This window comes from Saimiri boliviensis, chromosome 9 (genome assembly GCF_048565385.1).
Source record: "Saimiri boliviensis isolate mSaiBol1 chromosome 9, mSaiBol1.pri, whole genome shotgun sequence".
In the NCBI taxonomy this organism is placed as follows: domain Eukaryota; kingdom Metazoa; phylum Chordata; class Mammalia; order Primates; family Cebidae; genus Saimiri; species Saimiri boliviensis.
In genome coordinates this window covers 24,295,963-24,310,758 of record NC_133457.1, presented here as the reverse complement: position 1 = coordinate 24,310,758, position 14,796 = coordinate 24,295,963, and the positions used below count along the sequence as shown (strand labels likewise).

The following is a 14,796-nucleotide window of genomic DNA, read 5'->3' as shown; positions in this document are numbered from 1 at the left end:
GGATATGGATTTTAGATCCACAATTTTAACGAAATATGCAGACAGAAAAGAAGCCTCCAGAAAATTTAAGCCTTTCTTCCTAACTTCAAATTTGGGGAGTCCAGTATTTAAAAAAAGAAAAATGTTCCACACAGTGGCACTTGCTCAATCTCTTTATTTAGTGGCACACATATAATGAATGAATTAGCTCTTAGTTGTGGCATACTTAGTTAAGTCTGATCTTGCTTGTAGAAATAGGATCTTAATATTTCATTCTTGAAACACTTAAAAACCCAAGCCACAGTTTTTCTTTCAAGGATGTGGAAAGCATTCCTCATTCAAATCTGATTAATGGTTTTATAAAGAATGTGACTCATTTTTATTAGTCATTATCTTCATGCTGGATTCTAATATTCTTTTTGATGGTGATGTGTTCAATGATAGAAACTTATAGAGAGAAAATTCATTCCATCTCAATTTATAAACAAAAATTTTAAAAGCAACATTTTTGATGTGGTAGGAAGACATTTATATGACATAAGCAGCTACTGACCTAAACTGGCAAAAATAACAAAAGAACAAATTGTTACTTAACCTTTAAATAAAAAGCCTCTATTTGCTACAAAATCTATAAATATTTAAAATATTTCCTTCTACTGCCATAAAAATTAGATAACCCTCTGTTTAACAGCTTTTGAAGATATTAATTTTATAAGGAAATAAAAAGATTGACTTGCCTCCTAAATGTCCAGTGATAAGGAACCCTAATTTCCCTACCTCAAGAACATAAAAATGATGTAAAGTGGATCAAAGGAACAAGTTAATATTGAAAATCATTCTTCATATGGCCTTTCACTAAAGTAACAACGAAAAGATGAATGTAAAAATGTGTTTTTGCTTGAAGATTTAGTGAATGTCCAAGGAATCACAATTTTTGAGCTTTTACATCCAGAGTACTATATTGTGTGAATATACTAGAATGCCTCATATAAAAAAAGCACAGTGATAAAATTCCACATGTAAAATAACCTAAATATTAATAATAATTCCATTCTTCATTACCTTTTATTATCTAAAACTTCAAAGCCATCTATCTTTTCACTGCTTTGAGTGAGCAATCAAAACAATCATGTTTATTCATTTAAAACTAAATTTCTCCTCTTGAAATCTGGAGGCATAGATCGAAGAGACACTTAAGGTAATCTTGTCGAACTTCTTAAGCCCATGTATGTGGAAACAGTCTACAACACCTCATTATGTCATCATTGATGTACCTTCTTCACCAGTAGCATCTTGGGAAATATGAAGGTCTTCAAGCATCTCAGCCAGACTAATTCGAGGTGCTCCTTCATCATCTGTGTCACTTTCAACGGGGATGGTTGAATCTAAAAAAAAATACAAAGAGAATAAAATAAATACAAAGTATTCATATGTATATAAAGTATTAAATAAGCATATTTTCAAAGTATACAAATATCTACCTTCTTTATTATATTATGTAACTATATTATGTCAGAAGCTCTTGTCTCTTATAGCAGGCAGCCAAATTATATTCACTGAATGAATGAACTGAATAACTGTGTGAATATGCTTCCACCACTATAGGAGGGAGCAACTTAAGTGATCGAGCTAGGATGCAAATAATATTAACTGTAATATAGAAAACAATATTTTACTAAGTTTTATTTACTGTTTCACAAGTTTTTTTGGTAAAAGTCTGACTAGAGTGGTTGCATAAATTAAAGACATTTATGAGAATCAAAGCTTAAGATACCAAAATATTCATACTGGAAACTATATTTATGTACAGAACAAGTGACTTAAATACTCTTAGAACCCCAACCTCTGTAAATGTTGACATTTTTTCTAATTGTCTCATCTTCTTCAAGATCTTCAAGAAAATCTTGGTATTGCCTATAAAACAAACATTTAAATATTTTATCACCAAAAATATACAGTTATATTTTCTTCATCTTAAGAACTATGTAAACTGCTGTTTCCCACTCACATTTCATGGAACAATTTTATATAAACTCTCACTGTTTTTTTTTTAGACATCGGCATCTTCACCGTCATTAAAGCCACTTTTTGAATCATCCAATAAATTGTTTTAGAACACTGTCTTCATTTCTGCTTAAATTATTTAAGAAATAACACACTTGGCATCAATAAGCTGTTTCCTTTTTATCTCAAGCCGTTAAGTACTCGTTTACGATTTGTGATATTCATAAGGTAATTATTTATTATAAAGTGACGTGCCATACACTCTATGATACTAACACAACAAAATCACCTAATGATGCATTTCTCAGAAGGTATGCCCATTGCCAAGCAAAGTATGACTATCTTTTAGCTTTTCAAATAAATTGTTTACATTATCACTGGAATTATTAGGTCATAAACCAATAAATAATTACTAAATCTGTGTTAAATGTCTTTACAGCATCTTCTACAGATTCCATTAATACCTTGATTAGAATCCAAGATTAATATTGAGTGCAAAGAACAATTGTGTGATGGCTATTTCTTTATAACATAAAAGTATTTATCATAAAGATTTCCTTTGAGACAACATAAGAGATTTAAAGAAAAGTGAGACCTTTCATCATCTGTATCCATGTTTTCTCTTTCTCTTGCAAGCTCTTTCAATTTCCAGTTTCTACGACGCTGACGTTTGGTCCGGTTATAGCTCTTCTTGATTAATACCTGTAAGAGAAATACTTGTAAAGTTATAAAGAATGGGAACTATACCGTGAGGCCACAAAATTCAATAAAGCTAAAAAATGAAAGTTATGGCAATGCCAGAGAAGTCACCAAACTAATGACGGTGGTTATACCTAAGGAGAAAGGAGTAGGGATAGAGGCAGTGTTAAGAAGAATTTTAAAATTTTTCTCCATGTATTTAACTTTTTATGAAAATGCATTCAAGCATTATTTGTATAATTGGTAAAATTTACTAACTACATTTTTCAGTGACTGAATACTATTTTTCTTAACCACAAAAACTGCAGTTTTCTTTTAACTCAAACCTCCTTTTCAGCTACCATTCATAGAAATCATTCTGAACATCACAAGCAGATACGTATCCTCTCTCTTATTCCCACCAATAAACATTTACAGAACTATATACAACTTTCACAACAATATATCTTAGAACACTTGTTTAAATTATGGAATGAATAAATGAAAATACTTTCACAAAACACAAAATCTTGTAAGATTGCCATGATCTCCTCTTATGACCTTGTTAGAAATACCTATTTAGACTTAAACTCCAACTATGCTGTCATTCCTAATTTATCAACTAATAAAAGCACAACTGGTCAGGTGGTCAGAATCCTTGATTTGCCATGGCTCTATTTTTTTTTTTTTAGTCACTGCTACAGAATTCAATGTTTATTCTAAAAGATTAAGCAAGTAGGAGACAGGGTCTTTCATACTAACTTCATCCACAGTTTCTCATGATTCTTAACCTCATCATGTTAGAACTTAACAGATTTTTCAGAATAGTCTTTTCCAAGACTTGAGACTGAGATTATTTTTCACTGATATTATATTCAGCTTTGAATAACAGTCTTAACTCTAAATGCCTTTTTAACTGAATAATATACATGAAACAAAGTGAGCCTAATAAAAACGAACCTGAATACTAAATGTCATCATTTCTAGCTATTTATTTTTTTATTTATTTGAGACAGAGTCTCGCTCTGTCACCCAGACTGGAGTACAGTGGCATGATCTCGGTCTCACAACCTCCTCCACCTTGGGTTTAAGCAATTCTCCTGCCTCAGCTTCCTGAGTAGCTGGGACTACAGGTCCATGCAATCTGGCCTGGCTAATTTTTTGCATTTTAGTAAAGACAGGGTTTCACTGTGTTGCCCAGGTTGGTCTCAAACTCCTGAGCTAAGGCAATCCACCCACCTCAGCCTCCCAGATTGCTAGGATTACATGTGTGAGCCACTGTGCCCAGCTAAATTTAATTTTGCTCTACAGATAATATCAGCTATTTTGACAATGAAAATGTGATTAGAAGAGGAACAACAACAACAAAAAAAATCGCAATATATCTTGGATTTACCCCACGAAGAAAAATTATTTAAAACGAAGCCAGGCATGTATGACAGGTGACACCTGTAATCCCAGCTACTCGGGAGGCTGAGGTGGGAGAATCACTTGAAGCCAGGGTTTCGAGAGTAGCCTGAGCAACATAACAAGACCCTGTCTCTAAAAAACGTTTTTTAAACATTAGCTGGGAGTGGTGGTATGTGCCTACAGTCTCAGGTACTCAAGAGGCCGAGATGGGAGGATTACTTGAGCTCAGCAATTTGAGGCTGCAGTGAGTGATGATAATGACACTGCACACAAGCCTGGACAATAGAGCAAGACTCCTATTTCTTAAAAAAAAAAAAAAAAAAAGAAGACTTGCTATTATGCCTTATCTGCAGGTTCAAAAAATCTCTAAATTAATTTGTTATTTTCAAAAGTGTGATACCTCTTACCCCTAAGAGTTACATTCATCCTCTTTAACACAAGAAAAAAGAAAAAAATCTAAAGCCTTACCACATCTGGAACTCTATCTGAGTTCATTTTGTTGACATGCTCATCATTTAAGTTACAGTTGGCCAAATCAAACCTGAAATGTAAACAGTGAAAAACTTAATGACCATTTACCCTTTGTGTTAACTTTTAATTTTATGGATATCACCTAAAACTTCCTAAAAGTCAAACATTCAACATGCTTCCCACTTTAAAAGTTCTGTCATTTATTATACAATAAACACGCTTCTGCAGATGCTGCTAAAGATAATAAGGAACTCTGAGTTTCGCTTATAATCAATTATTGTCTGCTTTGCCATACATTTGTAGAAGAGGCAAAACAGACTTAGTACAGTCCAACTTTAGAATTCAGTTAGATGTTTCCTTCTAGTTTATTTTAAACAAAACAAAACAACAGCAACAAAAAAAACCTCATTCTCTAATAAACTGAAATCCTAAAAGCAAAAGTAATATTTGAGGGTTTAATCACACACTCACTGACAAGCTCTGATTCAGAAAGAACTGATCTATGCCTTTATAAGCCCTTTGTATACATGGTTGTCATATCTTAAAAGTGAGTTATCTGAGCAGTAGCAAATACACAATAAAAAAGATCCAATCTGCAAAAGAACATCTAAATATGGATCTAGCCATTTAACCTCAAGGTTCAATTAACAAAATCTTAGAACAAATTACTCTTTAAGATTATGACCAAAATGGAGTAACTACGGGCTTCTGTCCAATCCAGTTTAATTTAGTTATCAACAATAAAATGAGTTATAAGGCTCCTAAGAACTCTTGGATCTTTTTGAAATAAATGATATTAGTATTTAAGGTAGTTTTGCTAGTTCTCAAAGAAAATTTGCAATCCTAATTGGTAGTTTAAAATCTGAAATAATACAAACCCTAACACCAGGTCTCCAGGATTTAGAAGATGTCCCAAATGAGTACGACAAAAATACTGTTTATCTGTATTCATTTCAGATGTCTTCTGTACCCAAACTTCCCCGAGGGTATGCTTTAGAGGAAAGAAAATGTACTCTTCAATAATTAAAGCATAACTCTAAAAGCATCTCAGAGAAAAGTTAAATACAATTTTTTTTAAAGAGAGAAATTTTTTTTAAATTTTTCTGATATGTGAAACACTGTCAAAATTAACAAATTACTGAATCATGAGTACAGAAAGACTCACAAGCAATTCATAAAAATAAATCATTGACTTTTTGTAAGATTTTATTCAAGACTTTTATAAAACATTAACAATGTCCCTAAAAAAAAAAAAAAGTGTAATTTTCAAAAGAAATGTCACTGGAAGATGGGCCAATACAGAGTAAACAAAATAACTGAAAAGGTAAGAGAATCTTAAATCAAGAAAGTATTCCAAGCAAACTCTTGCTTGACACAGGGTTCAGAAAATCAGGGTTCAGACAAAACAGCCTAGAAATGCTAGTAGTAAACCATTAGAGAAGCCAAATCTTTATCAAATTAATTTTTTGGGTATTTACTAGCGTAAAGCACAATCATTCATATATATACTTGTTGCAGAAACAACATCCCAAGTTTGAATTTTTTAAACTAAAAAACTATTAATTCTATTTCCAAAATGCCAACACCTTTAACAGAGATGAAGTGAAGTGAGATTAAGAGCAAAATATTAAGAGTTATAAAGAAAATTAAAGATCTCAAAGTTATAAAAAGAATCAATGCTTCTTATTGCAGTTGGTAAAAGAAAAGGAAATGAAAAAGATAAAAAGAAGTCGAGTCGAAGGAGAAACTAAAATAAAAGACAAGTCTCAGATTTAAGAACTGCAAAGGAAAAGTCAATTACTGGAGACTAAATTTTATTTAACAGGATTTATTTTCCAGCTATTAGACTGCTTCTGCTCGTAAACTTATTAATCTGTTCTAGCTATTTTTAAAAAAACAAGAAAATATAATATCTGGTTTTATATCTGCCTGAGAATAGTCGTGTTCTACAATTATCATAAATGAAAGTTTATCCTTAACTATATTAACTTAATTTTTAAATAAAACGTACAAAGTCATCTGTCTTCCATTTCCACTGATTTTTTCCTAGTATCACAAGTTATTTTTGTCTCCAGAAGCATTATTCACACACACACACACACACACACACACACACACACACACACGGACAGTACTCTGGGAGTCTCTAGATACTACGTCACATTAAAAGAAGCCAGACTTGCATCTGTGAAGAAACAACTTGATTTCAGATTTCAGGCTTAGAAACTATACATGTGACTTTGGAACACTGGAATTTCCATGTTGTGCCAGAAATCAAGGATGCTTTCAAAGACTAGGAAAGTCACATCAAAGGAACATAGGAACCATTCTGAAGGAGGATTTTAAGAAAAGAAAGGAAAGGCCAGACACTCATGCTCATACCTATAAGGGAGGCGCGAGGATTGCTTAACGCCAGGGGTTTGATATCAGCCTGAAAAACATAGCAAGACTCTACAGAAAATTAAAAAATAAAAATTAGACAGGTGTGGCAGCAAGCTAAGGTGGTAAGATCAAGGTTATAGCGACCTATGATCACACCAATGAACTCCAGCTCTGAGAGACAGAGTGAGAACTTGTTTCTTTAAAACAAAAAATAAAAAAAGGAAAAGACAGAGAGGAAGAGAAAAGAAAAAAAAAAACAATATAGCAAATATATAATATACTTCATATGATCATAATGATAATCACAAAGAGAAACACCACCAAATGCCCAGCTAAACTGATTTTCACCACTGGAAATGACTCCTAGATCAACTCTTTACTCCAAAAATATTTGCTATTAAGAATTAATTTACGCACAGGGCGAGTGATGTGGCTCACGCCTGTAAACCCAACACTCTGGGAGGCCAAGGGAAGAGGATTGCTTGAGCCCAGGAGTTTGAGACCAGCCTGAATAACATGGAGACCCCATCTCCACAAAGAAATCAAAAAATTAGCTGGGCATGGTGGCACACACTTGTGGTCCCAGCTACATAGCAGGCTGAGGCAGGAGGATCACTTGAGTTTGGGAATTTGAGGCTGCAGTGAGCTATGAAGCCACACCACACTTCAGCCCAACAACAAAGCAAGATCATGCCTAAAATTAACTAATTAATTAAAAGAATGTATGCAGAGGAGCATTTCAGGAAAGCTACATAGCCCTTAGTTAATAATGAAAAGCACTCCTTAAGAATGACAGCTAATACATGCAGAATAGAAACAGAAAATTCACCATTTTGTAACCCTAAATAAAATAATTTGGGTAAGAATTATCAACAGATGCTAAAGCCAGAAGAAAAAGAGATAACAGGAACTCGACACTTGCATATTATTATAGTATTAAGTCACAGATGGCTTGCTAGTCAGTAGGAAAAAAATTCATAACATTATAATGGAGGAATCTGACTATCACTATATTAACAAGTGAAACAGTCAGACATTACTTGTCTCTTGATGTGGTATCATAAAAAGTATGCAGCTTCATCTTTGAAATATTCTGGCAAGAGAAATTTAACCTAAATGTAACCAAACCTTTAGATCAACTTTCCAGTTTAGAGGAAATACAAGAAATTAAGAAACAAGTTAAGTGACATCATGAGGAGACAAGAAGACAGATTTAGAAGGTGGAATATTCTGTAAGATAAATGTGCTAGTTGTCTACGGAAGTTGGTATCATAACCAATAAAAGAAAAAAGAAGGGGACTGTTATTAAATAAGAGATGTAAAAGGTATAATATTCCCATTTAATGTGTGGTCTCCAATTGAATACCTGTTTGAACAAAGCATAAAAGACACTTTTGGGACAAATGAGGAAATCTGAATACGGTAATCCCCCCTTATCCACAGTTTCACTTTCAAAGATTTTATCTATCCACAGTTAATCACTATCCAAAAATAGGTGGGTAGGGTAGAATTAGGTAACTTTGAGAAAGAGATTACATTCACATAACTTTTATCATAGTATATTGTTATAACGTCTATTTTATTATTATTGTTGTTAATCTCTTACCGTGCCTAATTTATAAACTTTGTCATAGGTAAGCATACATAGGAAAAAACAATACACATAGATTTTGGTACTACTGTGATTTCAAAAATCCACTAGAAGTCTTGGAAGGTATCCCCATGGATAACAGGGGAATACTGTATCAGTTGGATGTTTTATAGGTACAGTAACAATATTTTCATTATGCAGAAAAATACTGCTATGTGTGAGAGATGCACACTGAAGTAGATAGCATTTGGTGATGACTTTTTAAAAGTCAAGATAACCACTACAAAAATAAAGGTCCTCCTCTATAAAAAATAATGCAAAGAAATACTTCTTTTTTTTAATAATGGAGTAAACATTTAAAAGATTTTTTCAACACAAAAAAGAATAAATTAACAGTCTAAGTCTAATAATTTCCACAATGACCACGTTAAAAAGACAAAATTTTAAAAATAATTTTTTTTCCTAATGTGGTGCTAGGTTCATATTCCATACTGTGGAATCACCAACACTTTTTTTTTAAAGAGGGACTGAAACAATAATAACTGAGAGGAAAAAAAACAAAACACTGGCAGGCAGGATGCAGCTTACCTTTTTTGATATCATTCCAGCACCCGCACCTCGTTTTATATCTCGGACTATGCTGCAATCCATCACAATAAACTCCTCTAGCTGTTTGGGATGACATAAACTATTGAAAGGGTGACTCCAGAAAGTGCTCCCATCAACATCTGCAACTAAAAATAAGGATAGAACACAAAAATATAAGAAAAATTACATATTTCAGAGTCATCAAATGTATTAACTAAGAAGAAACTCATAGATACCAACTAGGAAGCGGCAGATCAACAGAACTAGTGTTAACTCACTCCTTAGGGCCATCATGTATTCCTATAAACCAACCCCAAACTTCTCAAAGAACAAGAAAAATGTATCAGATGTCAAACATATCTTAAATAGTTACTATAAACAGAATGCCACATGGCTAAGAGCCTTTTAAATAAGATCAGATCCAATCAATCAGTGGTTCAGTTGCTTCACGTGCTGGCACTTTATTTTAGAAACATATCTGTCTTCGTAGCTGCTTAGTTTATGGGAAATAAAGACTAGTTCTACCAAACAGATACTGTCCATCCCAATATTGTAAGATCTTTAACTTATGCATCCTAACTGATAAAGACAATGAATGACATTCCAGAAAAATATCAAAATAAACACATTTTCTTAATAAAGGAAACTTAAATTACAGAAAATATATGAAAAAGATCAGGCAGGAGGTACATCCAAATACTAAGATACCTACCAAAATGTTGTCTTCTTTAAAAAATAACATATTATATAAAGAGAATGTTAAAAAGAGATCTATAATAACAAAACTGGTTAAAATTCATATTCAAACTAAATGTTCCACTAGGCCACAAAAAGTCAAATGTTCCAAAATTTAGCTAGACACCAAATTTTGGCAATGGACTGAAGTAAACAGTCACAAAAATTCAATGAGGTAAGTCAACTTCAGTAAAAATTAATGGAATAAATCAGCACATTTGTAAAATTAACAAAATTATTTCCATAAATAAAAAATATAAGAGTAATCAAAGCTTTGTAATCCACAGTGTTTTGGATTAAACAATAGCACAAATTTTAACTAGCCTTTCAAAACAACATTAGCAAGAATGCTTGAAAAATTAACAGGGCGAATTATTATTATTGCTTGGCATATAGAACAAAATTGTCAAGGCAAATCATTTCTAGAATTTACCTTGTAGGGTGTTTGGATCAATGAGGTGAATGGCACTGGTTACTCGAATACATACACAAATCTGGTTCATATTTCCCAGGCTTTGTGCCAGTTTTGGAGACAGACAGACAACATTATCCTAGGCATAAGAACTAACATTTAGAATAAGGCATATCCTAAATAATGATCCAATAAACACTCATAAATGTAAACCCAATCCAACTGCACTTGACCAACCAAAACATTATTTTTAATTCTATCAATCAACAAAGAGACTAAAGAAAAGATATCAGACCTTAATGAAACTGAAAATAATCTATTCTCTCTTATGACAGGCATTTTGTCTTAATAATAATGCTTTAAAAAACCCTGGCTGAGCTTGTGGTGGCTCACTCCTGTAATCCCAGCAATTTGGGAGGACAGTATAAAAGAATTGCTTGAGCCCAGGAGTTCAAGTCTAGCCTGGACAACATATGGAGACCCTGTCTCCATAGTTTTTTTTTTTTTAATTAGCCGAAAGTGGTGGTGCATGCCTGTGGTCCTAACTACTTGGGAGGCTGAGATGGAAGGACAGCTGCCATTTACATATTTATTTACATATTATCCATGCTACTTTTGCACAACAACAGCAAAGCTGGGTAGCTGCAAAAGAGTATTCTGCCTAAAAGTTAAAAAATTTGCCATCCGGCCCTTTACAGAGTAAAGTTTGCTGACCCTATTTTAAGCTATCATTTCATCCCTAGTACATACTATAAAATAGCAATGTGGCCTTGAAGCTTTAGAGACACAGATGTGGGTGCAAATCCTAGCTTTACCATTTTGTGATCATGTAACTTTGGGCAAGCCGTCTAATCGCCTCAAACTTCAATTTCCTCATCTTCAAAATGATATGTATGGCTTATCTCAGTTATTATGAGATAAGAATGAGGTGAAAGACACTAAAATATCTAGATTAACTTTATGTAGAATGGTCACAATAAATTAAGGCAGATATCATTTTTCATGATTTAATACTGACATAAATGTTCTTAAATGGAAGAGACCTGTAGTTATACAATCCTCAGTACACAGCTTTCTATACAATAGATGCTCAATAGCTATTTATTGAATTTTAAATAAATATATATTTATTTAAATATAAATTTTTGAAGCAGGGTTTTATCTTAGTGCAATGAAATGAAATAATACACTTTTAAATGTTTTATTCAGCTTATGTTTTAAAATCATGATTCTATGATCACGTTTTCACAATATTCTTTAATTAATTTCTTGCCAAAATCTTGTTTGTACATGTCCCACAAAGTGGCTCACTAATACTGATTTTAACATCATTTATTTTATTCAGTTACATTGAACTATCATATAGGCTCATAGGATCACAAATTTTAAGAAATATGGATTTTCATTAACTGTAACTAGGTCATTTTAATAAACCAAAACAAAAGGTTTGTCAATTTATAATTATAAGCATAATTTTTTAAAAAATATCTTTTAACAAGGCTGAATATGTCAGAAATCACTTAAAGAACTTATTCTAAATTTTTAACCAACCCTAGAGAGAAACCAGGAGCTACAAACTACATATAAGCCCACTAATTACTTGTAGTCTTTTACAGATATGGATTAAATGAAAAAAAAAGTACCTTGCATATTGGAACAATTTCCACAGAAAAAGTGCTTTTGTAATTGTATGTGTTACTATGGATATCCTGAGAGATCAGTCTTTGTGATGCTTTGTATCTATTAAGAAAAAAGTTAGTAGTAATATAAAAACAAAGGTCATTAACTTGTATGGACTCAGGAATATCAATTTTTATTAAATCAAACCATCAATGTCCAAGATCTAAAATGGCTTCCTAATGCCTGCTCTGGTAAAACCTAGTTTCCTCCACTTGCATTTCAAACCTTCGCCATTCTGACTATGCCTTACCTGTTCTGAACCTTATCTACCAAAAACCTCTAGAACGTGCTATGTTCAGACCAATCGACTTTCTATATAGCATTATTAAAAGCCACACTATTGCCCACTGCAAATCTTTGTTCACACTAATAGTACCTTTTAATATAAACTCCAGCTATGAAAATTTCCACATCTTTGGAGCACAAGTCCTAACACTTCTATGAGTAGATGGTTAACCCAGTATATGCTTCCTGATTGTATAAGTGTCTCTCCTACAATTTTAAATAAGAAGTTGTCTGAGCCTGAAGAATACGTGTGACCCACATCCATTCCCAGGTCCTTAGACTTAGTCACATTCAGGTCCAGAACATACCTACAGGGAACTGTACACTGAAGAAATTCGACCATCTTCTGAGCATGTTGTTTTGAGGAATAATAAAAATCCAGGCCATCTTTAAGAAAAAGCCATATGAAAATAATTCTGAAAAATAGATTTCTCCTCTACTAATATGACATTATAAATTGTATCTACTTTAAACAAAATCAAGTTGTTAGAAAACATTATACTGTAGTCACAACAGATTAGAGATATCATTTAAGACTTGTTTGGCAAAATGACAGACAATAAATCGGATAAATGCAAATAAAAACAGAAGTCAGAATTTTAATTCTAGAAAAAGTAAAACTCAAGGCCAAGGGGGAGAGAAAAACAAAGAACAAAAAAAGTTGTTTTATGTAATAAATGGAATAATCTAGCAAGAACATAACAGGAAATGACTTGAGATATGAAAAACAAAAACTACTAGAAAAAGAAAAAATTAACAAATATTAACACATACTATCATTGTAAGGGACAGTAATAAGACTCTCTCAAAACCAAAATAATCAAATTGACAAAAAATAGTAACAATTCACACAACTTGAATAACCAACTATCAAGACTGAGATAACTGAGATTATATAACACAGTTTTAAGAAACAATACATATTTTTTCAAACATCCATAAAATATTCATTTAAAAATGATGTACCAAGCCAGGCACAGTGGCTCATGCCTGTACTCCCAGCACTTTGGGAGGATGAGTCAGGCAGATCACCTGAGGTCAGGAGTTCAAGACCAAACCTGGCCAACATGGTGGAACCCATCTCTACTAAAAAGACAAAAATTGGCCAGGCACAGTGGTAGGCGCCTGTAATCCCAGCTACTCGGGAGGCTGAGCCAAGAGAATTGCTTGAACCTGGGAGGCAGAGGTGGCAGTGAGCTGAGATTGTGCCACTGCACTCCAGCCTGGGAGACAGAGACTCCATCTCAAAAAAAAAAAAGAAGAAAAGAAAGAAGAAAAAACAAATCATGCGCTAAGATTTTAAAAATAAAACAATTTCAATAAATTGCAAACAGTAGAAATTATTAAAGACAACATTATCTCATCACAAAGCAGTAGCACTAAGAATCATCAAGAAAGGAATAGCCAAAAGCAAACCTACATAAGAAATATTAAAGATATTCTTGCAAATGACTCAGCTAAATATAATTACCAGACTAGCCAACACTAAAATTACCCAGAATAGCCAAAATAATTAAAAAAATGAACATTACACACTTAATATCAAAACTCACTAACTTTAGTAAGTATTCAAGACAGCATGATACTAACCTAAGGATAGATATATAGATCAATGGGAATAGACTTGAGATTCTAGAAATAAACCATTATATTTACAGTCAATAAACCTTTGGCAGAAGACCCAAGGCATTCACTGAGGAAAGGACAGAGTTTTCACTGGGATAAAGAATATCCACATAGAAAAAGATGAATTTAGACACTTATCTCACACTCTGCACAAAAATTAACTTAAAAGAGTTAGACAAAAATATATATAAGACCTAAAACTATAAAACATTTAAAAGAATCCATAGGAGAAAATATTTGTGACCTTGATTAGACAAACAGTTCTTAAGCATACTCCCAAAATCACAATTAGAAGAAAAAATGTGATAAATTGGACTTCATCAAAATTTAAAACCTTCGCAATTCAAAGGACACCATTAAGAATACCTAGTGTGAATTTTCTCCTACACACTAGAGATTTTGGAGAAAATATCTGCAAACCATATATGTAGTAAGAGACTTGTATCCAGAATATGCTCAACATTTTAGTCATTAACAAAATGGAAATTAAAACCAAAATGAGATACCACTTCATACCACCCTCTAGAATGGCTATAAACAAAAAAGATAGTAACAAGTGTTGAGGAAAATATGGAGAAATATTGCTGACAGGAATCTAAAACAGTACTGCCACTTTGAAGCAGTTTGGCAGTTTCTTATTATAAACATAAATTTACCATAGAACTCAGTAATTCCACACCTAAGTATGTATCCAAAAGAATCAAACAGCTGGGGAGCTTGCTTACAGCAAACAAAATGTGCAATGGGCAGTGGAAAAAGGTAGCTGTAAGTACCAGCTACAGACCCAACATGGTACTCAGAAGAAAATTTATGGCTTAAGTATATTTATTAGAATTAAAAATAAATTAAGCTATCAATTCATTAAAACAAAACAGAACTAAAGAGAGTGAAGGAATTACAGTGATAAAAACGAAATTAAGACAAAGAAAAATATAAGACTGTTTAAAATAAAACT

The 14,796-nt window shown here is 32.7% G+C and overlaps 1 protein-coding gene across 7 annotated transcripts in view; it reads right to left on the bottom strand.

The window, feature by feature from the left end:
* Window positions 1–14,796, bottom strand: part of NMD3 (NMD3 ribosome export adaptor) — a 115,716-nt gene that overhangs the window by 86,836 nt on the left and 14,084 nt on the right. For 6 of the 7 annotated variants that reach the window (XR_012519160.1, XR_012519161.1, XM_074405595.1 and 3 more), the window contains exons 8-16: window positions 12,524–12,602; window positions 11,894–11,990; window positions 10,272–10,389; window positions 9,104–9,249; window positions 5,421–5,533; window positions 4,540–4,612; window positions 2,579–2,685; window positions 1,823–1,893; window positions 1,254–1,364 (exon numbers count right to left, since the gene is read on the bottom strand). Coding sequence is in view for 5 of the 7 variants with exons in the window: in XM_074405595.1 (XP_074261696.1) it covers window positions 1,254–1,364; window positions 1,823–1,893; window positions 2,579–2,685; window positions 4,540–4,612; window positions 5,421–5,533; window positions 9,104–9,249; window positions 10,272–10,389; window positions 11,894–11,990; window positions 12,524–12,602 (915 nt within the window). In the remaining 2 variants the exon portion in view is untranslated. Of the gene's footprint in view, window positions 1–137; window positions 1,365–1,822; window positions 1,894–2,578; window positions 2,686–4,539; window positions 4,613–5,420; window positions 5,534–9,103; window positions 9,250–10,271; window positions 10,390–11,893; window positions 11,991–12,523; window positions 12,603–14,796 lie in introns of those variants that run through there. The other variant, XM_039480321.2, reaches the window with a different exon arrangement.